Below are 27,095 nucleotides of genomic sequence, written 5' to 3'. Positions count from 1 at the left end.
TTGAAGCCAACCCTATGAGCGACTGATCTTTTATCATTCCCGCCTTGTTATGCGGCACAGCAATATAGACGTTGACCAACCGAGATATGAAAGCTCTTAGAAGATTTGAGGTAACTGGTTCCCATAAGGTCTTTAGAGCCGTCCGCATGAGCGGTGAAACTCTTCTAATTTCCGCCTTCCAATGTGGCCCTGAAACAGGGAACTTAACAAATCGAGATTTGACACCACGTAGAGCCTTCGAAAAAACTATTATCCGTAAAGGTTTCGGAGTCGTCCGTGTGAGTGATTGATCTCTTATCATTTCCGGCCCCGGCACTTGGATCAATAGAGATAATCGTTTACTGCAAAGTCTTTGGAGCCGATTGATTTCTTATTACTACCGTTTTCCACTATAGCTCAGTAACTTGGTTCTCGCAAGGTCGTGGGAGCTGCCCCGCGATCGATGAATCTATTATCACTGCCAGCCAGTTGTACGGCCCAGAAACGTGGACGATGTCGACCCGAGATTTCAAGAACATTAGGAGCATTCAAAAGAACTGTTCTCAGCCCGGTATTTATAGCTTATTATCTTATCATTCCTGTCCCCCTGGACCATATACAGAAACATGAATATGACGAATCGGGAATACTGTTCTCCGCCAGGTTTTTAGAGTCATCTTTATAAGCGTAAGATGAAACTTTGAACGGTTTGCGCTTTCCAAAGACGTAGAAGCCATTCAGTGTAAAAGTCCATTGAAGGTTTTTACTAAGCCACTAAGTACGTACGGAGGGCGATGCTTCAGCGATTAGCGCCTTCGATTCGAGATCCATGCGTGGACAACGGAAGGAAAGGACATGTCTGCACTTGGATGAAGAAAGCGGCAACTAACAAAGTTTTGTGTTTTCGGCTCAGAGAGACCCGCTGTAATAAAAAAGAAGAAGCAATTTTGTTTTTATCTTTATAGGTTTAGATAAAACGTGCCAGGAAAATAGAAGTGCACCGATATTTGCAATCTTTCGCTGTTGGCAATAATCTTATACCCCAACAATTATCTACTACGTCAGTATACAGGACACCTTAGAGAACCTAACTCTTGTCAAAAAATCGAACTTTAGAGTCTTAACTCATAATGTCAGAACTAATAAGATACTCAGAGGATATTATTTGAAAATTGTGTTTCATATAATGCACAGGTTTTGATGTGGTTATTCAGTAGAAGGAAAAGAAACCGATTCGGATCATCTATTGAAACTAGCGCAGACGTAGATTTTATTTCTATATAAGTATTTAAGTACATTCACGCAGTGAAGCGATCTTCGTTTTCATTTTTTTTCAAAAGTTGTAACTGAGTTGAACTAAATAAATAAGATATAAAATCATGGTCAGCAAAGCTTTAAGACCCGCTAAGTGATTCAAATCAACCAAGCCACACAAACGAAATTTCGGCGTATTGTTTCTGCAGACGGTAGCCAGAATATCCAACTGCGAATAGCAAAATGTAAACAGTTTCATAATTTACGGCATTAGAACCCTCCTTTCAACACAAAACTTACACTTTTTTCGAGCTCCACATCCAATTTCTCGAAATCATTGAAAGTCCGCAGGAGCTGCGCTATATCTCGCGCCTTGCCTAAGGCCAATTCGCACGCAGCAATAGTGAGCCAAAAGTCGAAAATGTTTATCAGCACCGCCTGTGACGTATAAAACATATCCCAAGCGGTCAAGTCGTTAACTTTGTCGCTCCAAATGATGCGCAAATGATATAACGACTGTACGTTCGTACACATTATAGCGAAGTTGCTGGTCAACAGCTGCTGGCCATAAACGCTGCCAAAGCTCTTGCACAACTTCATCAAACGCAAGTAGATGCCCGTTATTTCATACACCTCACAGGTGACGTTGCGTAATGTTGTCGGCATAGCGCTTTGATTGGCTAGATATTGTAGACGCTGTTGCAGTATCCACAGGCAACGGTAAGTGATAACGACGAAATTATAAAAGTGCAGCACGACAAGAAAAATCACATTGCCCATCGTTAATGCAAAGCCAAGTACAATCACTGCATGCATGCTCAACTCCGATGTCGTTTCAAAAATCACAAATATGAAGGAGATGTTTTGCAAAAGCGTTGCTACACCCTTCCAAATGATGCAGGCATCGAAGGCGCTGCAGCTGCGCGCCAAATCGGCATGCTTGGCGAGATAAATCCGCTCGATGGCGGCGAATTCGTTGAAGATGTGCAACACCGATTTGTATTTGCGCCAATTTATCACAACAATCGTAATCAACGTATAGACATGCGACACGACTATGGCTCTGATCATTAAGGCCATTAGTTTATTATATTGCTGTAAGTCCAATTCCATCATATCGTCGGTTGGCCAAGCCCCAAAAGCCACAAATACTATTACCACGTTAATGCAGATGCTATAGACGAAGCTGTATTTGGAGGTGGAGATCCTTTGTAGTTTTGAATCATAACGAAACGGTAATATGCCGAAAGCGATAGAAAACCAAATTGTCGAGTTGTAGAAAAATCGCGCGAGACCGATACGCCAACGCGAGCTCATAGCGCTGCACCCACTTTCAGCCGGACTATGTAAAGTCACACTGAATTTCCCTCGTTATGTCTCTGTGCTGTGAGAGGTCTAACTATTTATATTTAATATTTTTTATTGTTAATAATTAAGCAAGTAGCCCAGTGATGGATGACTGATTGATTATCTGCAAATATATTTTACTTTGGTGGGCTAGTATGTATGTTAAACACACTTGATATGTCACCTGATAAATTAGGGGCAATTAAGTAGGATAATTGTATACAGCGCATAACAATAAAAATGGTCGCTATGCTATAATAAAAAGTAAGTAGAGCAAAAAAATATTACATTAATATTATGCATGGGAAAACAAATCCATTATTTTTTCAAAGCTGCCATTGTATAAATGCGATGAAGTTACGCTGTACGCCGTTATAAATATATGATTTTTATTACAAAATGTTTTCAGCAGTTTTGTGAAAGTTTGATTCAATATTATTTGAACACACATCAAAGATGGACATCAGGAAAAAGAAAATATGCCATACTTACGAAATCGTAAGCTCAGTGGCTGAAAGTATGAGTAGCTGGGATCGGCAGGAGATCCTAGGAGCCATCCTCTCAAAGCCGCAGCTTAGAGCAACCATTGCGTCGGCGAGAACACATATAGGCTCCTTGTTCAGGTGAACCAGCATCTGCTGATATGGTACTTCGTTTTTCTCGAGCCTTCTGACCTTCCAGTCACGAGTTGGGAAAACGAATTGCAACATTGGAACATTTTCTCTATCATCTTGGGGATGGACAGTTCAGAAAGAAGCCAGAGAGCGAGCGCGAAGGCGCAGTAGCAGACCAACCTTGGCCAAAGCCTCTAGTTTAGTTCCCCCTCTCCTACCGGGGCTACGGCTTCCTTATATAGGGAGGCCAACCTTTCGTCGGTAAATCTGACCAGTTTTTATATTCCTTAGTGCCTACCCAGACTCTCATATCTTAGGCATGGCTCGACGTTTCCATTGACCACCTGCATGAAAATCTTCCCTACACACTCCTAATTCTATTGAGTCGGCACTTTTAGTGATTTCATTAAACGTTGGTGCTGTCCTCGTGCGACGCTTCTTACCGAGGGAGAATTCCTTCTCATCGACCAATGTCGCTGAACTATAGATTGGGACCTACGTAAGTCCGCTGATATGCCGTCTTCGCCGGCGCTAAGCAAAGCGCATTTAAGTTACCTCGCTTGCTGAAGCTCAGATACCTGAACAGTCCACGGCAGCGGTCCGACTTCAACTTCCTGGCTGTCATCGTCCGCTTACCACCGGTGTTTTTAACGTTGCCTGTGATCCCCGAACCCATCATGTATCTAGCAAAGGTTCCTCGCCTCGATGGCAGGCTTCTGCTGACTGGCTTATCAACCTTTTTGTTTTAAAATGAAGGTTCCTTCGTTGGAGGACGATTCAGCCGCCACAGGTTGTGATCCATCCGAGACACTGTTCGATTTAAAAGTCGACTTCGACCAACTTCCACGCACATCTGTTTCGTTTTTATTCTTCTTCATACCCAAGATGCACCGCGTGAAGTCTACATACCTTACATTACACAAGCACATGTTTGCAGGTGGTGAAAAATGCATCACTTAAAACAACATTCTGCAACTGTGAGTGGTATTAAAGGCAGACGTTAGGTTAGGTTAGATGGCTGCTCAAAGATCGCACGTGGACTACTATATGTACCAAAAGAAGAAATCCTGTGTTCGAACTATAAATTAGCATTTGTAACCAAATAAAGCAGTTTTCAGTCGACCATCTTCCTTTTAAAAGTAATATAATTGCACACGTATTAAATGTCATTCCACGCCTTAAATATATAAATGTATATTTGCACTGCTTCCCTCACATACTTGTGGCGAAATCATATTGGACCAACCAGATCAAAGCTGTCACCACTGAAGTGCACAGATTACGAGCAGTTGCAAAATTTATCTCGAACAAGCCACAGAGCGGAAAGCGAAACTTGTGTATCGAGCAAAATATGGAAAAAGTGTTGAGCTAGAAAAAGTAAGAATATTTTAAATTATTTTAGCTGTGCAATCTGAACTCTCGTGTACGCCTTTACTTACATCTCTTGCCATACTAACGCTCAAACTACGAGAAGCGTTAAAATGTTTCAGCTCGACTTCCGTTTGTTGCTGAGCGCGCCACACCGATTCGCAAACAGCCATTATCAGCCAGTAGTCCAGAGAGGTTAGCATTATAATATGCAAGTAATATAGCAGTTCCAGTTTATTCACCTGCAAGCCTCTACCGCCGAACTGCATGCATGTGGAGAAAAGACACTGCACAACAACGCTCAAACGCACCGAGAGTATGACGAGTAACTGTTGTTCGTAGGCTTTCGTTGTGTGCGCTATTAATCGTATCAAACGTATATATATGCCGAAAATCTCATTAATCTCACCAGCAGCCAACAACTGCTTTCTGGTATTCAAACAACGCAGGCGATGATTTACAGCCAGTATGGAGTGATTGATGGAGAGCGTATTGTGATAGAACTGATTCGATATCAAAAATATCTCATTCAACAATATGATAGTCAACATTAAGACCAAAGCGTAGTTCACATCCATTCTGTTGGCCCAATAGAATGTCGAGCTGAAAAATAAGAGGTTTTGCAAAAACATTGAGCAAAACTTCAGTATAATGCGTTTCTCCATCATGCTGGCATCGAAATCGCGCAAAAAGGCTTTCGAGTCACATAACTGTCTTACAGTGGCAATTTCATTGAACAGCCGCAACAAACGATTTTTACCAGCCCAGGTACTGCAAAAGATTAGAATCATGCCAACGCAATTTAGATAACTGACGGCATTTTCCACGACATAAAGCAATGGCTTGGCAACAAAAAGCTCATAGTTCGACATATCCGGCCAGTTTTTCACGACCCAAGCAAAGAGCAACGTATTACTCACGACATTGTAGCTGAGCGCCACGCGCGAAGACCGAAATGTCCGTTTTTCCTTGTTGCACTTGAATGGCAATAGGCCGAGGAGCATTGAGATTTTAAAAATATAACAATGTATGAAATTTGCGAACTTCCGTCGTGCGTCGTGCGCTGTATGCATTTTCGCAACCGAATACTAACTACTGTCAGCTGTGAAATTCTGTGTAATCATCGTGCGAGTAATTATGATAAGCGGCTTGGGAATGCTATTAATTAATTATTGTATTTAATGATTGCCAGATAAGTGTTGTAGTGTTGTTGGCGTTTTTAGTTTGAGCGCAACATGTTGCAAAGCGTTCTACTACAAGTTTTCTTCACTTAATAGTCGGTTGTGTCTACTTAAATGAATCGCAATGGCTGTCGACATACATGCATACTTGGCAAGCTTGAATGCGCGTTTGTCCATGAGTCAATACGATTATTGAAATGTATATGAGAGGTCAATTGATAAGTCCCCTGCCTGCCATAATAAAATATATTGCTTTGGCAAAATTTATTCAATACCCTTCATGGGTGATACACTGATTATTGGAGGGCCACTCGAACTTTTCGAGACCAATTTTGTAGTACGGCAAATCACCTCTGTGCAGTTTCGGCGATCACCTCTTCATTGGACGAAAATTTCTTCCCAGCGAGGATATTTTTGAGATCTGAGTATAGGAAATAGTCGCTGAGGGACAAGTCTTGAGGATATTTTAAGACATATCTTCTGAAAATACTTCTATTCTTCTAATTGCATCTGTTTGTACCAGTTTATCGTATTTATACTAGTTGCTTGTTCGTTTGTACATTTTATAAATTTTTACTTTCGGTAGAAAGGATTTTTAGAACCATCTTCTCAAAGCTATAGTTTTAGCACCCATTGCGTCGGTGAGAGGACCGATGGACTCCTTGATCAAAAGAATCCGCGTCTACCGTTATGGTTCTTCGATTCAGAAACGCAACATTTTCTCTATGTTCACGAGGGTGGATGGTTCAGAAGGAAGCCAGACGCGAACACAAGAAGGCAGCGAAAGATCCACCTTAACCAAAGCCTCTGGTCAAGTTCTCTTATCTCTCCAAGCCTGAGACTTGAACTTGAGCCTGAACAGCTTGTGCAAACCATAGTGTCTATCCTCACTCTCACATTTAGGAGATGACTTGGTAGTTCCCTTGACCACCGTCATGACAATCATCCCTACTGCGATCCCACACCCCCACCTCTATTGAGTCGGACCGTTTAGTGATTTCATTAAACGTTCGTTACCGAGGGAGAATTCCCGTTCATCGGTCTCAGTAACTAAACTATAGATTGGGATCCACTCAAGCTCACTGATTGGCCGTCATCGCCGCCACTAAGCACCCTTCTAGCCCACTCAAGTGTCCTGGTGTGCTATTTAGATTCCTGAACAGTCTGCCTACCACGGAAGCGAGCTACTATGTTTGCTGCCATTTTGCGGTCGGACTTCAACTTCCTGGCTGTCATCGCCTGCTTACCACTCGGTCTTTTAACGTTGCCTGTGGTCCCCGAACCCACCATGAAGCTAGCAGAGGTTTCTCTGTTAGTGCTGGTTATTACACCTCGCTGGCATGTTGCTGACTGGCTTATCAACCTTTTCGTTTCAAAAGGAAAATTTCATAGTTGTCTTTCATGAAGGACGATTCCGTCGCTACAGATTGTGGTCCAACCGAGGCAATGTTCGATTCTAAAGTCGGCTTCAATCTACTTCCATGCAAACCCGTTTCGTTTTTATCGTTTTTACTATTCCTCAAACCCAGGATGCACCGCGCGAAGTCTACCTACTTTACAATGCAAAAGCACATGTTTGCTGTTGGTGAAAAGTGCATCGGTTTCGACAACCTTCTTATATGCTATAAGAGATGCACTTGGGAGAAGTATTATAAGCGGACGTTAGGTTGGGTTAGAAGGCTGATCAAAGATCGCTTGTAGACTACTATATGTAGTCTTTGGTGAGGCCATAGACAAGAACTCCTGTGTCCGAACTATAAATTGGCAAGCCGCTTAGTAGCCAAGCAGTAGTATGCGCTTCCAAGGGCTTAAGTCTTGACCTCCCAAACGGGATACAGTAAAGAAGGAAGTGTAAAGTTGTTTCGGCCTCATCGTCTTCCATACAATTTCTTCAGATAGCATCTGGTACGATTCGCAGCGTTACTGTGTGGACGCCAATATGGCAATAGCCATTAAAAGCCCCAAAACCATGGAGAGGCTAGCCTTACTGAGTGCTACGAGATTGCTAGATCGTTATCTGGTTTCGAAATTTGTAAAGAACAATAAAACTGTTTTCAATCGAACATCTTCCTTTTAACAGTAATATAATTGTACATGTCATTCGACGCCTTAAATATATAAATGTACATTTGCACCGCTTCTCTCACATATTTGTGGCGAAATCATATTGGACCAACCAGATCAAAGCTGTCACCACTGAAGTGCACAGATTACGTGCAGTTGCAAAATTTATCTCGAACAACCCACAGAGCGGAAAGCGAAACTTGTGTATCGAGCAGAATATGGAAAAAGTGTTCAGCTAGAATTAGAAAGAATATTTAGAGTTGTGTTAACTATGAAAACAGAACTCTCGTGTACGCTTTCACTCACATCTCTTGCCATACTAACGCTCAAAGTACGAAAAGGGTTGAAATGTTTCAGCTCGACTTCCGTCTGTTGCTGAGCGCGCCACACCGATTCGCAAACAGCCATTATCAGCCAATAGTCCAGAGAGGTTAGCATTATAATATGCAAGGAAATTAGCAGTTCCAGTTTATTCACCTGCAAGCCTCTACCGCCGAACTGCATGCATGTGGAGAAAAGACACTGCACAACAACGCTCAAACGCACCGAGAGTATGACGAGTAACTGTTGTTCGTAGGCTTTCGTTGTGTGCGCTATTAAGCGTATCAAACGTATATATATGCCGAAAATCTCATTAATCTCACCAGCAGCCAACAACTGCTTTCTGGTATTCAAACAACGCAGGCGATGATTTACAGCCAGTATGGAGTGATTGACGGAGAGCGTATTGTGATAGAACTGATTCGATATCAAAAATATCTCATTCAACAATATGATAGACATCATAAGCACCAGAAAGTAGTTCCCATCCATTCTGTTGGCCCAATAGAATGTTGAGCTGAAAAATAATAGGTTTTGCAAAAACATTGAGCAAAACTTCAGTATAATGCGTTTCTCCATCATGCTGGCATCGAAATCGCGCAAAAAGGCTTTCGAATCACATAACTGTCTTACAGTGACCGTTTCATTGAACAGCCGCAACAAACGTTTTCTACCAGCCCAGGTACTGCTGAAGATTAGTATCATGCCAACGCAATTTAGATAACTGACGGCGTTTTGCACGATAAAAAGCAACGGCTTGGCAACAAAAAGCTCATAGTTCGACATATCCGGCCAGTTTTTGACGACCCAAGCAAAGAGCAGCGTATTACTCACGACACTGTAGCTGAGCGCCACGCGCGAAGACCGAAAAGTCCGTTTTTTCTTGCTGTACTTGAATGGCAATAGGCCGAGGAGCATTGAGATTTTAAAAATATAACAATGTATGAAATTTGCGAACTTCCGTCGTGCTGCGTGTGCTGTATGCATTTTCACAACCGAATACTAACTACTGTCAGCTGTGAAATTCTGTGTAATCATCGTGCGAGTAATTATAATAAGCGGCTTGGGAATGCTATTAATTAATTATTGTATTTAATGATTGCCAGATAAGTGTTGTGGTGTTGTTGGCATTTTTAGTTTGAGCGCAACATTCTTCACTTAATAGTCGGTTGTGTCTACTTAAATGAATCGCAATAGCCGTCGACATACATGCATACATAGCAAGCAAATCAAAATTAGTAAACAAATTACCCAAATTAATAGTGAATGTGCGTCTGTCTATGCGTCAATACGATTACTGAAATGTAAATAAGAGGTCGATTGATTAGTACCCAGCCTACCATACCCTTCAAGGGTGATAGACTGATTATTGGAGGGTCACTCCAACTTTTCACTATCTTTTTAGTGTAAATTTGTCCTTTCGTTCAATATAGGCATCAGTTTCGGCGTTCACCTCTTCATTGGGCGAAAGTTTTCTTCTTAGTGAGCAATCTTTTGAGATCTGAAAAGAGGAACTTGTCACTGAGAGCCAGTGCTTGAGAATATGGTGAATGGGGAAGTAATGCGAGGCTCAGAACGTACATTTTTTCCATGTTTTTCAGTGACTTGTGACGCGGTGATGAAACAACAATTTCTTTTTCTTTGAATCCAGTTGGTTTTTGGCGACTTCGTCCTTCGAACGGTCCCATAATGATAAGTAGTACTATGTTGATGGTTCCTCCTTTTTCAAGCGTTTTTTCACGCTGTGAAATCGTGTGGTGTCCACTCGGTTGACTGTCGTTTGAACTTCTTAGTGAAATGTTGGAGCCATGTTTCATCCACTGCCTCAAATCAACGCAAAACTCGAGTTTGTTATGCTTGAACATCAACAAGCACTGCTCCAACTCATCAGCTTAAGATAATGCGCTCACCAAAATTTCCTTCAGTTGTTGATTGCTTCGATGGCAGTATGACATGTAGGCCGTTTTGTTGGAAGCAAATTTTGTCCACCTCTCCAAATAGTCATAGCGTTCTCCATTGACATTATGTTCGGCTTCACTTTTTGAGAAATATGGATCAATAATTCACTTTGTTTATAGAGCACACCAAACAGTGACCGCTGAGCAAAATTTTCTTATGAAAATTGAGATCGATGGGCACCTTTTGTGATGGCCATCCGGTTTCAATTGCATGAGTTGAACCTTGTAAGCTCGCAAATCAAGATATTTCACAAAATCTTCTATAAAGTGGATTGGCAGCGGTCCAATTGGTGCGCGCGATGGAGGATGAAGCTATTCAGGTCTTCTTCGACACTCTGGTCCACATCAGGAAAAGCGTCTTCGATTCGCCCTGTACGGTGTATGGCATATTATACATTAGAGTAGACGTGGTTCGAAACCAAACTCGAATTACCGAATCTACTGAGCGATTATGTCGACCGAATGCGAACAAACTCAGCCCGAGCGATTATGAAAATATATATTGAACACATCTCGCGATGCGTCGCGCGAGGCGCACCATTATTTTGCTAAAAAATTTCCACGACTTTCAAACATTGTTCGGAAGAAAGCCTTTTCTTTATAAAATGACAAATCAAACTGAGTATAAACCAAGTAATCGCTGTCAAAAAGACAACCTCCTAAAAAAAGATTGCCTCAATGAAAAAAACATGTCTAAAAAATACTCGTTATTACACAGTATATAATGAGGTTGATAAGAAAAGGTTTTGGAGAGTCTACATCATCACGAACACAATTATTTAAGTGGCTAAAAGCATTCAGTGAAAATCAGAACGTAATCAAAAACTTGACTCTTGTGAGTCGTCTAACCATTTTTGTGTGAATTATTTATTTGTAGCCAATCATAGGGAGTTAACCCGCGCCATCATGTAATGTAATACCATTTTTCCAAGAGAAGTTCCATAAACATGCTTTTCTTCAGTTACTCCCTTATTTCTATAGATTTTCATGATAATATTGTATTAAATATATAAGGTATAATATCATTGTCAGCAGGAAATTGAGACCGCTCGAGTGATTGATGTCAAACAAGCCGCACAAATTAAACCGCAACTTTGTGTTGCTACAAATGATGGCAAAGCCTTCCAACTGCAAAGGTAAAACTTTAAATATGTGTTTTGTATAAAATATGAAAATAATCGAAATACAAGTAGAACACTCACGCTCCGCTCCACATCTATCAAGTATTTGGGGTTCTCATTGAAACCACGTAGTATTTCCACCGTTTTCTGGGACGTCACCAACGCCTGCTCACATATTGTTATTGTCAGCCAAAAGTCCAATATATTTACAACAACTATTTGCAATATCGCAAAAACATTGAAGGCATTCAACTCATTCACTTTGCCACTCCAAAGCAGGCGCACGTAGAATAGCACTTCGATATTGCAAAGGGTCATCGAGCCGAACAAGAGCAACAATTGGTATTGATGTATGCGTGTATAGTGCGCGCACAGCCGAATCAAGCGTGTGTAGATGTAAGCAATGTTATCGATTTCTATGCTCAAAACCCGCAGCCGACTTGATGACACTTCGTTACCGGCCATACTTGCCAAACGCCGATTCAAGACCCAAATAAAGCGATAAGTAAACAATACGGCCAGAAAGAAGTGGGTTGAGACGTGAAAAATTATATTCGTAAGCAAGGCCAAGAGAAACATAAATATAATGAATAACCAGCCGTGATTATTAGTTACCGTGGTGCTGTAGAAGAACGATAAGTTTTGTAAAAGGGTCGCGAAAACCTTCCAAAACACATAATAATCGAAAGTCGCACATTCATCGGTAAAATATTTATAACGATATAAATAATCGATTTCAATACTAGCGAACTCATTGAATAGCTGCTGCAGTCGCTGACGGCTGGTCCAATTAATCCACCATGTTATTAGTACATCACCGAAGCTAATGTATATAGTTAGGCGATTTAACAGTTCTGCGAGTGGATCGCCAGCTCCAAAAGCGTCATCGAATTCGATAAATAACGACAAAAGAAATGTCATGAGTATGAAAAATGTCACATTTATGCAAGTTTTATAAATTAATAATGGTTTTGAAGAGACGAATCGTTGTTGTTGTTTATTATAGTAAAATGGTAGCAGCCCAAAGCAGATGGAAGACACAACTGTTACTCTGAGTAAAATATTTGAAATGCGCTTGCGAAGACGTTGACCCATTATTCGTTCGTGAAAGGCAAACGGTAACTGCCTTTGATGGAAAAATATGCACTTATGAATATCAACAAACAATAGCGAATAAATAATTACTGAAATAAACTAAGTGGTACGTCATACCACTGTCCAGCGCTATCAGATAAGAAGCTTTCGTAATAATTGAATGAACACATCCAACAGATAGTGGCGTGAATGTTAACATAGTGTGTGTTTGACTTGTGGTACAAGGGTTGCCTATTATATTTCGGGATTTGACAACCCTAATGTTGCAATCTGACAACTCACAACGTTGTCGTAAAGTTTGGAATTTTGGATGTTATACATACTCGGAACGTTTTGACAAACAACTACTATTCCTATTCATTACAGTAACTTATAATATTCATCTCGGGCAAAAAAATGATTTGAAACGCGAACATTTTCGACATTTCTAACTATTTCTTACAACTTTCGATGAGTATTAACTCAGCAACAGTGCAATGGTGAACTTAATTCAGTTTATGGCCACGAAACTCCATCAAGGACCAGTTATTTTTGTCTCAAAATTCTTACCAAGGAAACAAAAAAGATCCGGAGGGCCACATCTGGGCTATAGAGCGACTGCCGAAGCGTTGTGATGCTAGCCTTGGTTAGGTAGTTGTTCACAAGAAAGGCGGTGTGATCCGGGGCGTTGTCGTGGTGTAACTTCCAACCGGCTGCGATGTCTTGTCGGACCCAATTGACCCTTCGTTTGAGTCTCTCGAGGTCTTCCACGAAGTCAAAAAAGACAAAGGTCTCCAAAAAGGCCAGGTGTCACCGAAACACACCACTTCTAGCTAAAACAGCATCTGGTCAAACATGCTTGATCATATCAAACGTCTCTGTCGCAGATTTACCAAGTTTCACACAGAATTTAATCGCGTACCTCTGCTCTAACGATCGCTATATTTTCAGCTTGCACCACACACAGAAACACGTCGCCCGAAAATGTTTGCCCTGACTCTCCAGGTGCTCGGAGACAACCCGCCTGCCACTCGGTCGTTACCTAGGAACGCCCTCTACCAAAATACAGTCGCGGCAGAAGAAAAACAGTCCTATAACTTTCCGGACAAAAGGTCTAACAGGTATTACCAATAAATCTCACAGATGAAGAATTGGACAACGGTTCTAAAAGAGTAAATGTGAGCTTTGTTGAGGTGTCACAACTTCATAGCCGCGGAAATAATATTAAGCCCGCGGGAAACAGAATATATTGTACTCAAACAAAAAAAAATACAAATTTGAGGAGAGTTAGATATTTCGAAAAGTTCGAAAACAAATACGTTCATTTTTATTTCACGTAGCATTATAGTCAACTTGAACGAAATATATAAAATATAAAATCATTGTGAATAAAATTCTGCAACCGGTCACGTGGTTTAGGTCCATCAAGCCACACAAACGGAATTTCAATTGGTTATCACAACAAATAAATGAAAATTGCTCCACCTAAAAATATGTAAAATTTATATAACACATAACTTTCTGTAGATCGCGCCTCCAACTCACATTTCGCTCCAGGTATTTGTCCAATCGTCGGAAGTCATTAAAATTTCGGAGCAAGTTTGCCGTTATTCGCGAAGTGTTCACCGTCAATTCACAGATAGTTATTGTTAACCAAAAATCAACAACATTTATCAGAACCATTTGCAGATTATCGCAGATACTCCAAACACTCATTTCCATAACCTTACCGGTCCAAATGAGCTTTGCAAAAAACAAGCTCAATATATTCGCACCAGTCAACACGGCGACCATCAGCAAAGCTTGTTGCTCGTACATATTCGTACACCGGCGAAAAATGCCCAGCAAGCGCATGTAAATTCCAGCGAGCATATTAATCTCCGCTTTTATATGTTCCCGACCACTTTGCTTCAGTTCCACCTCGACGAGATGCTGCAGCCGTCGATTAAGTACCCAAAAGCAGCGATATTGAAAGAGAATACATATAATGAACAGCTGGATGGTGACCAACAGCATATTAAGCAAGAAATATGTGAAAATTATCAGCAGCACTTGAGCGACCCAACTAAAACCCCTGAAATCATACACCGTATTGATGAAAGAGGCATTTTGCAACAGAGTTAGAACAGCCTTCCATATGATGTAGTTGTCGAAAGCTTCACATTCCCGCTTGAGTTCACTATAAATACGAAAGCACTCGCTTTCCATAATCAAACATGTGTTGAAGAAATCCAAGAGGCTCTTGCGATCACGCCAATTCGTCCACATAATGAGGACAATCGTGTAAATCGTGCCGTAAAAATTTAAATAATTGACGAGCGCCACAATCGGCTTGCGTTGCAGAATATCCACATTTAGACGATCTTTTGTGGGTCGGGTCCAGATGAGCAGAAAAAGGATGATCACATTGATGCTGATGGTATACTTAAGCAATAATTTCGAGGATTCCACTCTTCGCTTGGTTTTGTTGTAGCGAAATGGCAGTATAGCTAGGACGTTAGCTGAGTATATAGTAGCTCTCAGAATTAAGTCTGTAAACCGACGGCGTAATCGCGCACGCATCTGAATTATTAGCGCGAAATTGTACAGTTAGAACCCGTTGCTTGCTGCAACTACACTGAGTTGCGTATATTGATGGGTGCTTTAATTAATTACTTTAATACTTTCAGGTATTTGCTGCTAGTGTTGTAAACCGATTAATCTAAAATTTGGGTAAACAAGTGAAGTTTGCATAATTTTTAGACCAATATAACAGGTCATCCAAGTAGAGGTACTTTTTTCAATAGCGTTTTTTTAAAAGATCACGCTTGAGTTGTGTCAAGCTGTTACGTCTTTTTAGTTTGGTATTGTTTGGCATTTCATTCAAATCATTAAATTTTATTACGAAAATGCACGTTCAGTAAAGAATGTGTTTCGCGCACTTCGTTCAACTTATGGTCAAAATAATTGGCCTACTGTACATACTTTTCGCAACACCATCACCCATCTGGAGACTCAACGTGCATTGTAGGATAATATTTACAAAATAAACCACGCCCAGCACGCAGTGAAGAAAATATAGCAGCCGTAATTGAGAGTGTAGACGAAGACCTTGGAGAAACGATTCGTCGCCATTCGCAGCAACTCGGACCGAAGTATGTAACCACTTAGTGTATTTTACGGCGAGATCTTAAACTTGAAAGCGTACAAAATACAGCTTGTGCAAGAGCTGAAGTTGCTCGACCTTCCCAAGCAACATAGCTTCGCTGAAAATTTTGTTCAACGACGAGGCCCATTTCTCGCTCATTTCATCCGGAAAAAATAACAATTTAGTGCGGTTTGTGGGCCAGTTGAAATTTGGAATTTTTCTTCAAATATTTTCCTCGATCCAGCAAGGAACGAGTCATTGAAAATTCGATGAACTCAATGAATGAACCATCTGAGACGTAGCTGCGGCCAACAATTAAAAGAGATATTCTTCAACAAATAAATATCAAAAATTGTTCTTTTAAATGATGATAAATATTCCACATTTAATTTGAAGTTTCTGTGGCATTTCTTTAAAAAAAATTGGGAACCTTGATATGGAACACCTTTTATACAATCAACAATTTTCCTTCCATTAGTTTGCATAGTAAATAATAGTAAAAATAAATATTGATTTTCAAGGTGTGAGATCTGATAAGTGTGCATGAACTAGGAAAACAAATCCACTTCGGTTTGTTTAAGAGTGCAACAATTTTTTTAAGTGAAACTTTTTGTCTATGGTTTGAAATTATGTCGTTCATTTGTCTTCTGTCTGTCAGCTCTCAATATTTAAATACATATACGTATGACAGGGTGGGTCAAGCAAAAGTAATATTTTGTACTTAGTACCTACTCTGAAAAATATGTCCTCAGATGCCTCTAAGAAAGTTTCTCCAATCATGAGTTCTTAATTTTAACGGGAAGCTCCTCCATCTTACAGTTTTTTATATTTTTTTATGATTATCGTATCGAAAAATTTTTATCTCGTTTCTAAATACTTGAATACACAAAATCTCCTAAGCGTTCGAAAGATATTAATGGTTGAAAATAGATTATTTTAAGAAAATTTTATTTTTTTCTTTTGAAATTTGTAACTTAAAGAAAAATTCACTTTAAATTGGTATGTCTTCGGCATAAGTTTTCGGTTCTGGAGAAATATGCATCCACTTTAGATTAGTAAACAGTTTGGTTCTTTAGCCGGTCGATTATTCTTCATTGCACTCTTTCGTGATTATGTCATTCCTCGGTTTATAGTAGTATCGTTATATACCTACAAAGATAATATTTTACCCCAGTTTCTACAAAAATGTTGGCCAATTATGGATTAATTTCAAACTAAAAGAAGTTTTTCTTCTATGCTTGAAACAGTGTTGTATTACACTTGAATTGCCGCCGTTGTTTTGTATTCTAGCTGAGTAAACATAAGAAATTCTATAAGTCATTAAAATGTAAGCCAGAAACGAGGTACACAGCCACACTGTATGTTTATATACACATATTAAGCTCAAGAAGCTGTGCCGGTTCCAGGATGTGTGTGAAATTAGTTGCAAAGTAAGACGAGATCAGTGGCACTCTGCCTGTCTGAATGTTCCGGCATACCTTATATTGTACAATGTTTACACCCAAAAGAGTTTTATAAATGGAGGGGTGCTTATACTTGTAATTTGTAATTTACTTACTATAAATAATTTTTTGTTGTCAATATTTCCCCCCAAATATAATACTTATTTTGGATTAATTAGCACTAGTTAATACTTCCTTTCATCAAGTAATCACAATATTTCTTTAATATAAAGCGTGTTTTTTAGAAGAGTGATTCTCAATGAGGCAACGTTTTTTTCAGAATGCGTATTTTTGATAGCTGTTACTTGATTTATACTCAGTTTGGGTTTCTATTTCATAATAAATAGATAAATAGATTTTTTGGAGATCGTGCAAATTTATTACCAAAATATTGGTTTGGTTGTTGTTGTTGTAACGGTTATCTAATCCCCGCTTGGGTGGTAAAATCCAGTCGGACCATAATGAGATGGGTGTTAGATAAATGGAATTTGCTCGGTATGCAAAGAGCTAGTCACGGTTTGGAATTTCGGGATCGATTCTGAATAAATAGGAACTTAACCTGCTACATTATTCAGACCGAAGCTGCGCAAGATTCAATCTAGATTCTCGTAATAGGAGTCCATGAAGGTATGAATGGTTCCACTGTGAAGAGCGGTCAGTGCTTGTCTGAAGTGAGTTGCGTTCAAAGTCTAGTTGGCGTACTATCTAATGTCGTCGCCGTAATCAAGAAAAGACATCTCGAAGTTCCTAGGAGTCAGCTCCGCTTCAAGTAAGTCACTTAACCAGAAGCACACAGGCTCCAGACCGAAGACATCAAAAGTCAGTTGATGGCAGTTATCGCTATCGGATGAGGAGTAAAAGAGTACAGACTGTCCAGTGTTAGACACCAAATTTTTGGCAGCCAGAATTTTACCGTCATCCACTTCATTGCTAATGTCGCTGTGAATTTAGTGGGGGTTAGGTTAGGTTCCTTGCAGAGAAGAAGCGAGAAAGGTTGCAGAGATGCCGTTTACTTCAATTTTGGCGGTAATAATCGCTCAGCAGAAGAGGACGCGTATGAGTCCATCCGCCGTAGGGCACAACGATTAGAAATATGACCATCTGCTTAATGAAATATTTTGCGGATGTCTCTTAGTTTGCAAGCTTACAAGATCTTACTAGTATAAAAAGGACATCTCACGTTCAGTAAAAGGACTTAAAACGAGATGGCCACCGAGGCCGATTTTCAGAAGAAAAAAATATTCAGCGCTTATGTTCACAATTTTCAGTTCATGAAGTAAGCTATATGTATAGTTGAGTCATGATGAATGACTTTTTCGTGCCACAATTGGAGGAAGTTGATGTGGGCAAACTTTTCTTCCAATAAGATGGCGCATCCTGGAATCGTGATGTGGACTTCAAAGTCGTGCGACTGCTATATTGCCGCTTGACTATTTTTATCGGTGTGTTTTTCTCTTCTTATAAGCTTTCCTAGTAGGCTGAGAATATTCGCCGCGTTACTGTTGACATACGGACCCAAATCTATTTAACTTTGGTTGAAAATTGGGCTTTTCGTTTCGAATTTTACCGGGGCAGCCGCAGCGGGCACTTTCCTGAAAAAATTTTAAAAGATAGTAGCCAAACCTTATATTTAAAATGAAGCTAACTTCTTGGCCAAAACATTATATTATATTATTTTTAATATTTCTTGGAAACCACCTGTCTAAAAAGAAATCCTTTCTTTTTTATATATACATAAATAAGTATGTATGCAATTGCGGCCATAATTTAGAGGTATTAAGGCAAATGTGGCTAAAAACATAAATAGATGAGCAGTAACACGGCTTATGACGCCGCAAATGTGGATGAACCCAGGTGTTGAAGATGCGGCACAGCTTGTAGCATGCTGCCTGAAGTTGCTGTATAAATGCATATGTATGCACATACATATGTACTATATGTGTGTGCTTTCATTCACGCTAATAATGTTTTGATGTAAATATATGGTTACGAGTATACTTAGATCTATGTAAGTACGTACACACTTACTTACAAATTTCCGACAAGGGAAGTGAATGTGCCTACGATGGGCCGCCATAAAATGAAAAATCATAAAATGTGTGCGCAGGAAGTGAATTTGTCAGCAGCTTCTAGCTAGTTACGCAAATCTGCGTGCTTTTATTATGATTGCTTATCCACACTGTTCGCGGCTTGCGCTATAATCTGGTAGTATATACCATATATAAGTGTATATGCATATGTATACGAGTACAAGCTTAAGTATAAAGTATTTTCTTCCTGCGCTTAAGAAGTCAATCCTTTGCTGACTTCACAACATCTTAATCCAAACTTTGACTGGCAAATAATATTACTTTAATAATCAGTATTATGCGGGGCATAAGAGGAGCCAAGACATTATAATGCTTATAGGAAAGAGTTGTGCGTCAATATGTACATTTAAAGGGGCTTGTGAGAAATTTCGCCAAACCTAAAATTATGTGTACATAAAAAAATTTCAGCACAATATAAATAAGAAAATAAAATAATAATGAAATAAAAAAAGTTGTTATTTTTGTATGAGCACAAGAAACACTCGATGATATCGAGCGCCGAGGCAGCGCGCTGAGACACAGTCAGACACACGTCAAACCGATTGTGCTGTTGCTGGCAAAAATGTCACCGCTTTCAAGGCGACTGTGTGTGTGGTGGCTGCCACAATTGCTACTAGCAATGCCGCCGACAGTCCGAGTCATAGTTAACGTCATAGCTGCCAATGTTTTCGCTGTCGTTGTTGGTAAGTTCGCCAAGCAAACGATGTTGGCAGCCGGCAAGTTAACTACGTGTGACAGCAAGAAGTTGTGATGTCAGCGTATATACATATAAAACATATATACCACGGTTGCTTACATATTTTCGAGTTATAACCGCTGACTTTCGGGTAGAGAGGCAAATATGCGAATATGTATGTATATGTAAATACACAAACAACTCGCGCTTGTCATAAGTAATGCAAATGTTTTCTTTATGCTTCCAGTATCCATATATGTCAGCTATCAAAGCATACACGTGACAAAGTGACACACATACATAGTTTATATGTATAAACGCGCGCGTGCATTGAGCTACATGTTATGTTGTTTTTGCTTTTATTCTTCCTTTCACGCTTCAATTTTTGCAAACTGTCAGCCATCTGCATAAAAAGTTCATTATAATCGTAAGTATTTCACGGCGGCAAGGCACATCGGTTGCGTGTGATCGAAAACGTACACACATACATACATGTGAATGCTCTGTAGTTATACTCGTATGTTCCTTGAGTCCATTGGCGTCAATGCCGGCTTGCTTTAGTGGCAGTCTTGCTGTCAACGTGAGTAGCGTGGATTAAAGTTCGTATGAAATTTAAAATTAATAGGCCAAAAATACTCTTAAGAAATTATGAAAAAAAAAAATTGTAGGATGCACGCACGAAAAGCTTTCAGGGTTTATAAAAAATGCTTCATGGAAAGCTTTCAGTGTTTATAAAAAATGTATGGAACTTTGGTTTACTTCAAACTTTACGGCCTCTATACCTTTAACAGATACAAACATGATTACATACATTAATTTTACTTCGATCGATCAGTTTGTATGGCAGCTATATGCTATAGTGGTCCGATCTAAGCGATTTATTTGGAGACTTTACCTTTGGCTTGCACAATAATCCGTGCCAAATTGGATAAATATAACTGGTCAGATAAATAAGTTTTCAAAACAAGTGCATGATTCCGATCGTTCAGTTTATATGGTTGTTATATGCTAGTCTAGTGGATAAAGGCGGTTCGGACAAACGAGCAGTTTATTGAATGTAATTTCGTATTGCAACTCTCTCACTCTCCCATAATATTTTTTGGTAAAAAAAGTGGTTTATTTTCAAAAGGCATAGACTAGAACAGAAGGGAGTCAGATCCGGATTCAAATTGAAAGCTTACAAAGCTTACACCCACGCTCTCGAAGGTTCTGGCGAGTCACTACCGTACTGTGTGACCTGGTGTTGTCCTGATGGATCTCAATTCCTCTTATCCTCTCAAAAGCTGGCCACTTGTTGGCGAATACTTCCTTCAGATGGTTCAAATATTGATAGTGGTGGTCCGCAAAATGCGTTTAACCCACCAAACACATAGCAAAACCTTTCTATTGGTCAAACCCTGTATCGCCCCTCTTTGAGATTCGACCACAACCATTCTTGCTTGTTATAAGTGGCTCACTTTTCATCACCATTAACTATCTGGTTCAGAAATTAATCGGTGTTTCTCCGATTCAACAGAGACTAGATAGAAATTCTGTATACTTGGTTAGTTCCGTTAACTCTAGTGGCACCAATAGATCGAGCTTCTTTTTGCATCCAGGCTTATATACCATATACAAAGGGCACAATACACCCCAGATCACCTTATTTCTCACTCAATGTTTAGGCAACAATTAACACAAAACTGTCAGTCTTTTCATTTTTAGTGGTATGCACACTCTGAACCTTTTGACTTGCGAGCTCACTTTGTATTGTTTACAGTAGATAGATAGATAGATTGGTAATTGAGGCATGCACTGCGACCATGGGTCTATTGTGCCCTCTCCTAACTCACAGCCCCAGCATATTGATAAAGTCCAATATCCTGCTGGGTGCTATCGAGACGATGTGATCCATACCCGGAAACATGGATCCGAGGGCCTTCTACCTGCGCCTACAGACTGCGTTGCAGTCGAATAGCAGGTGCTTCGGGGTTTCAGGCTCACTGTCGCAGAACCGACAGTTAGCGCAAGATGAAAGGCCCATGTTCGCTAAATGCCTTTTTAACTTACAGTGGCCGGTATAGAATGCGACCAGGAGCCTGAGTTTATTTCTTGGGAGGTTTATTATCGTCTCGAACCTCTTTTGGTTATAACCCCCAACTAACAGCTTCGCACGACGCATCCCGTGCGCTCGCCGCCAATGTGTCTCCCTGCACGCTCTTTCCTCTTTGCGGAGCAGTTCCTTCACCGTATGGGACGAAATTATCTTGCCTTTGCCACAACCCTCTGCTGTTATCTGCAGAAGTGAGTGCTTGGCTACTTGACCTATTATTATATGGAGTGGTGTGAGTTCCATCAGGACCTCCAGAGCCACCATAGGGCAGCTCCGCATGGCTCCCGTCATGCACACGCATGCTAGCCGCTGAAGTTTAGCTAGTTGGGTTACCACCGAAGCCTGCGCCGCCACGGAGGCCCAGGACACCGCCCCGTACGTTATTATCGGTCGGACAATCATGGTATATAACCACCTAATGATCTTTGGCTTACAGCCCCAGGATTTACCCGCCAGCCGTTTGCATACCATAAGTGCTTTTGTTGCCTTGGCTACCGTTTGGTTCACGTGCTGCTTCCACCGCAGGTTAGAATACAGAGTAAGACCTAGGTATTTAACCTTGTTAGTCATTTCAATCTCTCTGCCCCCAAGTGTGAGGTTCCTCAGGCCGGGTAGGGACCTGCACCTTATAAAAGGGACTATGGTTGTCTTCGAGGTGTTGATGTTTATTTCAACTCCCCTGCACCACCCCTTTGCCCGATTTAGACCTCGTTGTACTAGGTCACAGAGAGTATCCTCAAATTTACCTCTTGCTAATATCACAATGTCGTCCGCATACCCTTGGCAGCGGATCCCATTGTAAGTTAGCAATCCTAGCAGCTCATCTACGACAAGGCTCCACAGTAGTGGTGATAGCACAGATCCCTGTGGGCATCCTCTTGTCGCACCAAGACGAGTCGTTGTTTACAGTAACTTAAAATATTCTTCTCGACCAAAAAATTAAATTAAATCGCGAGCATTTTTGCGCTATTATTTTTTACTCCTTTCGGCGTAAATTAACCCAGAAACCGTATATGATGAATTCAATCGTGATCGTAGATTCACTTAAGACGAATTTCGTGAAGGTCGTTCAAAATAAGTTGTTGTTCGAGAAACTATTAATGCTGTGCGCTAACTGATATTGCTAGATCGTCATGTGACCTATCGTGACAACTATAGGCATTAGAAGGGCCAGCGTACATTCACCATTTTATGAACATTTAATTGTAGAATAATTTGCTTTTCACGCTGCATCCCCCACAATTTGTCAATCGCCCAAAATAAATGTTTTCGATTGAACGAGAGAAATGTTAGAAGAAACCGATAACGGTACTTCGCAGCACGTCTGTGATATCGTGACAGGTGAAGAATCGTGAATTTACACGTATCGGCCCGAAAGTAAACAGCAGTCGGGGTGTTTCAAGATGAACAGAATCCAAAAAAGGAGTTCACGAACAAGGCACTTCCAAGCAAATGGTTGTCTGGTTTTTGGTAAAACGGAATAAATCGCAGCCATACAACTAGAAAAACGATGAACCGTGAATTCTGAGTGGTGCACAACCATTTGTTTGCAGTTATTTTTCAAGAAATCATCAATCATCCAACAGTAGAAGACAGATCCCTCTTCACTACGACAATGCCAGCTCCCACACATCGACTGAAATAACTGCATTTTTAAGCACTCAAAAGATAGATTTGATGAGTCATCCACACAGTATGGTTCTTTTTCTTTCCGTATGTAAAAAATAAACGAAGAGGTCAACGTTTTTAGACAACTAAGAGGCAGTTTATGCGTTCAGAATGCATGTTTTGGAGATACCTCAATTAGAGTGGGAAAATTGCTTATACAGCTGGATCAAAGGCTTGAAGAAATAAAAATGAAAAACAAAACTTAATGAAGAATAAAAATGAAAAACAAAACGCGATTTTTTATTATTAATATTTTGTTCTCTAATCCCGAAATATTAAAGATAACGGTCGTATTATTAATATTTTCGACAATTGTGACGCCAGAGCGTGGTGAATCTTTGACATTAAAAACTACCGGAACAAAGCTGGGAGCGGAATCGACGACACAAAAACTAAATTATGGCGTTGTTCACAATCACAAAAGCAGCTGCGAAGTTTTTATAGTCCAAAATCTTAGAATTCTAATCCGATACTCTCCAAATTTCGCTATATTTCACTAAAGATGTGTTATATAAAGCCAAAAATAGAAAATCTGGAAATACGTAAGAAGAACACCGAATGGTCTTATAAATTTTCTAAAACCACCATGGCTAAGTTCAGCTTATTTTAAAACTATTTCTTCGAAAACTTTGCTCTAATCTCTCTACTTAAGCAACCATATCAAAACACACACATAAACACACTTAATCTGCACACAAGGTTTTATCACAAAGCAATGATATTTGTGTATATTTAATTTTTCAAGCGATTCCATTCATACTAACCCAATATTTGCTTCGTCTCAAAGCTGTTACGCTCGCATAGCCAAATGGATTACGTACTAATATCGCTTGTGCTACTTAAGCCCCGCAGTGGATAAAATTTTTACTAATATTCTTAACAAGTACACAAATGCATGCTTACGCCTGCTGCTGCTGGGTATGTGAGTGCACCACACACATGCACATTTCGCACATTTTTCGAGTGCTTCTGAGCGGGTGTGTGTGTGTGTGTGGAACATAGCTATGCTCCAAGGCGACTCAGCTATAGCTAACGCTTAGCCAGAACAAAGTAAAATCACAAAATAGCTAGCAAGAGAATATGCTTTGTGTGGCTAACTTACATAACAAGTCAGTAACTGGCATTGTATGTGCGCGTGATTGTGTGTTTGAATTTGAAATACAACTGTATGAATAAATTCACACACACACCGATATATACTTGCAAATATATGTATGTGCATAAGTGCTTGGAGCGCAGCATATTGTTGGCGCTCCTTTCGCTGTGCTTCCTACCGAAATTTGTGGCATCGAAGTGTTCACGCTGTCATTGTGCGCTCGCTTGCTGCTATTGGGAAATGGCATTGCTGTTGTAGCGCCACTGAGTTACTCCAAAATGCATATAATCCCCAAAGCAGCTGCAGTGTATGGTGCTTTATGATTTCTATACCATCCAAACATAGTCTGTCTAAGCAGCAGCTCGTAGCCCCGTGCGGTTGTGAGTATGGCTTGTATCGCCGTCAACAAGCTGGTAGCGTACGGGTAGCAGCTCATTTCAGTACCCCAATGTACAAGCCAAACCGACCAAGCCAAAGCAAACGAAATGCTGCTGGTGTGAGTATGAGTCCGGTGACCTACTTGATTACAGCGCAGCAGCGTGGCGAGGCGAGTCTATGTAAAGTCCATGAACATGGTCGCATGTTTGCGGCTTGAGTCTTTGCCAAATGCACTATACTCTAATACAACGCTTAGCTAAACAAGCAGTAGCCAGTATAGTCTTTAACGCTCACAGCGGTTTATGCACTAGGGTGGGTCAACAGAACTACAGATATTCGTTGGGTAGAGTATGCAACATGCAACATTCATGCTCGTTAACTATTGACTTCTGTAGTAATTCTGCAATAAATAAATAATATGGGTGCTATATAATCGTTTACATATATGTATATCACTTATAACTCGATATATAGTAAATGATATGTTGTAACTCTGAAGAATTTAATTCCTTCAGAAAAAAACCTTACTTCGCCGACAACTATATAGTAAAATAATGAATGGCTTTTAAACTCTTTTCTCAGCAACATGTTGCACGTAACGTAAGAGTTTTATTCAACTAACATTTGTTTTTTTTCAGCTAAAATTAATTAAGATAGGTAGGAGTTATATATATATATAAGTTCTCAGCATGAACTTACTGTCTGACTGTCTGTCCGATCATCCGTCCGTACGCTTTTCCCTCTATCTGTGCAAGCGATAACTTGAGTGAAAATTGAGATATATTGATGAAACTTGCTTCATAGATACGTTCTCTGGCAATCTAGAAAGTTCGATATTGCAGATGGGCATACTCGGACACTGCCAAGACCAAAATATATATAAAATATCCTAACTAAGCACTATAATAAAATACGTAACTGTAATTAGATGCAGACAATCGTAGAAGCACAAGATATTGGTAGGCTAAAATTGTTTAAAAATGGGCTTGTCCCCGCCCCATAAGCACCTTATTGTAGATATTTTCCAAACCACACAAGCAAACTTACTGGAAACAAGTCTTTTTAGCATGTCTTCATATGCAGAAAAAATAGATAAAATCAGATAATAACATAATTTAGATGATTGGGAAGGGTTTTACAGGAGTACCTTTAAAAATTGGGCGATAGGCGTGGCATCGCGCACCGTTAAATGAAATCCTATATCTCACGTACGTGATCAATTTCAACTAAATTTAGTATGTATTGACACCCAACCATCGCATTATATCTACAATGTAGAAATGGTCTAAATCGGTTTGACAATCACGCCTACTTTCCATATAACCGAACTTAAATCCCATCTACTTCTTCCACTTCCAGTATAGAAACTAAAAACCAATAAATATCTGGATGAAACTTTGCACAAGTAGCGCCTTCAAGGTATTTAATCCTCTAAACAAAAATTGTCGAAATCAAGCTTTAACTTTTCAAGGACCTAGACACCAAATGTGTAGACACCAGAGCATATAGCTGATTTTCTACCAAGCGTGTCGGTCAAGCTGTGAGTTACAGTATAAGAATTCGTAAGGAATGTTTTCGTGACGGCGACATGTTCTTGTGCCAAAAATGGGTAAAATAAGCCCTAAGACCTCATGTACCCAATATGTATAAATATTTCGAACTTCCCATTGACTTTTATTACTCAATATGTATTAAATTTGAAATGAATGAAATTTAGAAAAAATATCTTCCCAGTAACAATGTATCCTCTTGCCTGGGATTCCAAGTAATGAATGCAAATGGAAATACTTGTATATAGTAGGAAGACATATTGATTTCCTCCTTCATTACTTATTATGTTATATAAAGATTGCTCACGAACTGGTATATATATATTTAATGAAGTTGTTTAAAATACTAGCATAGACTATCATAGTGGTCTTGCTCAGTCAAGTCCTCTCAAAAACTGCTCGGATTCATAAAATCTTACATAATTGAGAATCGGACAAGCAACTGGTATAACAGAAATAAACTGGTATAATCATATTAAGATGAAATAGCATGAAATATAAAACTACTTCAATAACCCTGTTTAGCTTGGAAGCTTATACGAAGAACAGCGCTCAAAGTTAGTGTACAAAGAAATGTCGGATTGTACTTGACTACAATATATCTCTTGCGATTTAGCCGGCTTATGCAAATATGCTTCCAGTAGACTGCTTTCTTTATTTATGTTTAAGATAATCTTTTTTAAAGACTTTTAAGA

At 39.9% G+C, this 27,095-nt stretch overlaps 5 protein-coding genes across 5 annotated transcripts; all 5 read right to left on the bottom strand.

Annotated features, from left to right (window-relative positions):
* Nucleotides 1-1,503: 1,503 nt before the first annotated feature.
* On the bottom strand, nucleotides 1,504-2,578 carry LOC105231253 (gustatory receptor for bitter taste 22e-like). Its single transcript, XM_011212446.2, has one exon. It carries the CDS (start codon nucleotides 2,548-2,550, stop codon nucleotides 1,504-1,506), a length of 1,047 nt encoding a protein of 348 aa, XP_011210748.2. The 5' UTR covers nucleotides 2,551-2,578.
* Nucleotides 2,579-4,217: 1,639 nt separating this feature from the next.
* On the bottom strand, nucleotides 4,218-5,566 carry LOC115066510 (putative gustatory receptor 22b). The gene is made up of 2 exons (XM_029552416.2): nucleotides 4,634-5,566; nucleotides 4,218-4,562 (listed from the first exon to the last, which is right to left on the bottom strand). Exons 1-2 carry the CDS (start codon nucleotides 5,564-5,566, stop codon nucleotides 4,407-4,409), a joined length of 1,089 nt encoding a protein of 362 aa, XP_029408276.2. The 3' UTR covers nucleotides 4,218-4,406.
* Nucleotides 5,567-7,826: 2,260 nt separating this feature from the next.
* LOC115066509 (putative gustatory receptor 22d) lies at nucleotides 7,827-9,265 on the bottom strand. Its single transcript, XM_029552415.2, has 2 exons — nucleotides 8,114-9,265; nucleotides 7,827-8,042 (listed from the first exon to the last, which is right to left on the bottom strand). The coding sequence occupies exons 1-2, from the start codon at nucleotides 9,113-9,115 to the stop codon at nucleotides 7,887-7,889; spliced, it is 1,158 nt and encodes a 385-aa protein (XP_029408275.2). The 5' UTR covers nucleotides 9,116-9,265; the 3' UTR covers nucleotides 7,827-7,886.
* Nucleotides 9,266-10,988: 1,723 nt separating this feature from the next.
* Nucleotides 10,989-12,547, bottom strand: LOC105231252 (gustatory receptor for bitter taste 22e-like). Its single transcript, XM_011212445.2, has 2 exons — nucleotides 11,289-12,547; nucleotides 10,989-11,214 (listed from the first exon to the last, which is right to left on the bottom strand). Exons 1-2 carry the CDS (start codon nucleotides 12,300-12,302, stop codon nucleotides 11,062-11,064), a joined length of 1,167 nt encoding a protein of 388 aa, XP_011210747.2. The 5' UTR covers nucleotides 12,303-12,547; the 3' UTR covers nucleotides 10,989-11,061.
* Nucleotides 12,548-13,766: 1,219 nt separating this feature from the next.
* Nucleotides 13,767-14,878, bottom strand: LOC105231251 (gustatory receptor for bitter taste 22e-like). Its single transcript, XM_011212444.2, has one exon. It carries the CDS (start codon nucleotides 14,841-14,843, stop codon nucleotides 13,767-13,769), a length of 1,077 nt encoding a protein of 358 aa, XP_011210746.2. The 5' UTR covers nucleotides 14,844-14,878.
* Nucleotides 14,879-27,095: the final 12,217 nt, after the last annotated feature.

The sequence above is a fragment of the Bactrocera dorsalis genome, chromosome 1, assembly GCF_023373825.1.
Source record: "Bactrocera dorsalis isolate Fly_Bdor chromosome 1, ASM2337382v1, whole genome shotgun sequence".
In the NCBI taxonomy this organism is placed as follows: domain Eukaryota; kingdom Metazoa; phylum Arthropoda; class Insecta; order Diptera; family Tephritidae; genus Bactrocera; species Bactrocera dorsalis.
The sequence above is the reverse complement of the archived record's forward strand: the minus strand, read 5'-3'. Positions and strand labels throughout refer to the sequence as shown.

Bases quoted from the DNA above. Each gene is read 5' to 3' on its own strand.
- LOC115066509 (XM_029552415.2), bottom strand. From the start codon at position 9,115: ATGCATACAGCACACGCAGCACGACGGAAGTTCGCAAATTTCATACAT. The intron at 8,043-8,113 runs GTGAGTGAAAGC...TTCTAATTCTAG, and splicing joins GCGTTAGTATGGCAAGAGAT to CTGAACACTTTTTCCATATT.
- LOC105231252 (XM_011212445.2), bottom strand. From the start codon at position 12,302: ATGGGTCAACGTCTTCGCAAGCGCATTTCAAATATTTTACTCAGAGTA. The intron at 11,215-11,288 runs GTGAGTGTTCTA...TTACCTTTGCAG, and splicing joins TGATAGATGTGGAGCGGAGC to TTGGAAGGCTTTGCCATCAT.
- LOC115066510 (XM_029552416.2), bottom strand. From the start codon at position 5,566: ATGCTCCTCGGCCTATTGCCATTCAAGTGCAACAAGGAAAAACGGACA. The intron at 4,563-4,633 runs GTAAGTAAAGGC...TACTTTTTCTAG, and splicing joins GCGTTAGTATGGCAAGAGAT to CTCAACACTTTTTCCATATT.
- LOC105231251 (XM_011212444.2), bottom strand. From the start codon at position 14,843: ATGCGTGCGCGATTACGCCGTCGGTTTACAGACTTAATTCTGAGAGCT.
- LOC105231253 (XM_011212446.2), bottom strand. From the start codon at position 2,550: ATGAGCTCGCGTTGGCGTATCGGTCTCGCGCGATTTTTCTACAACTCG.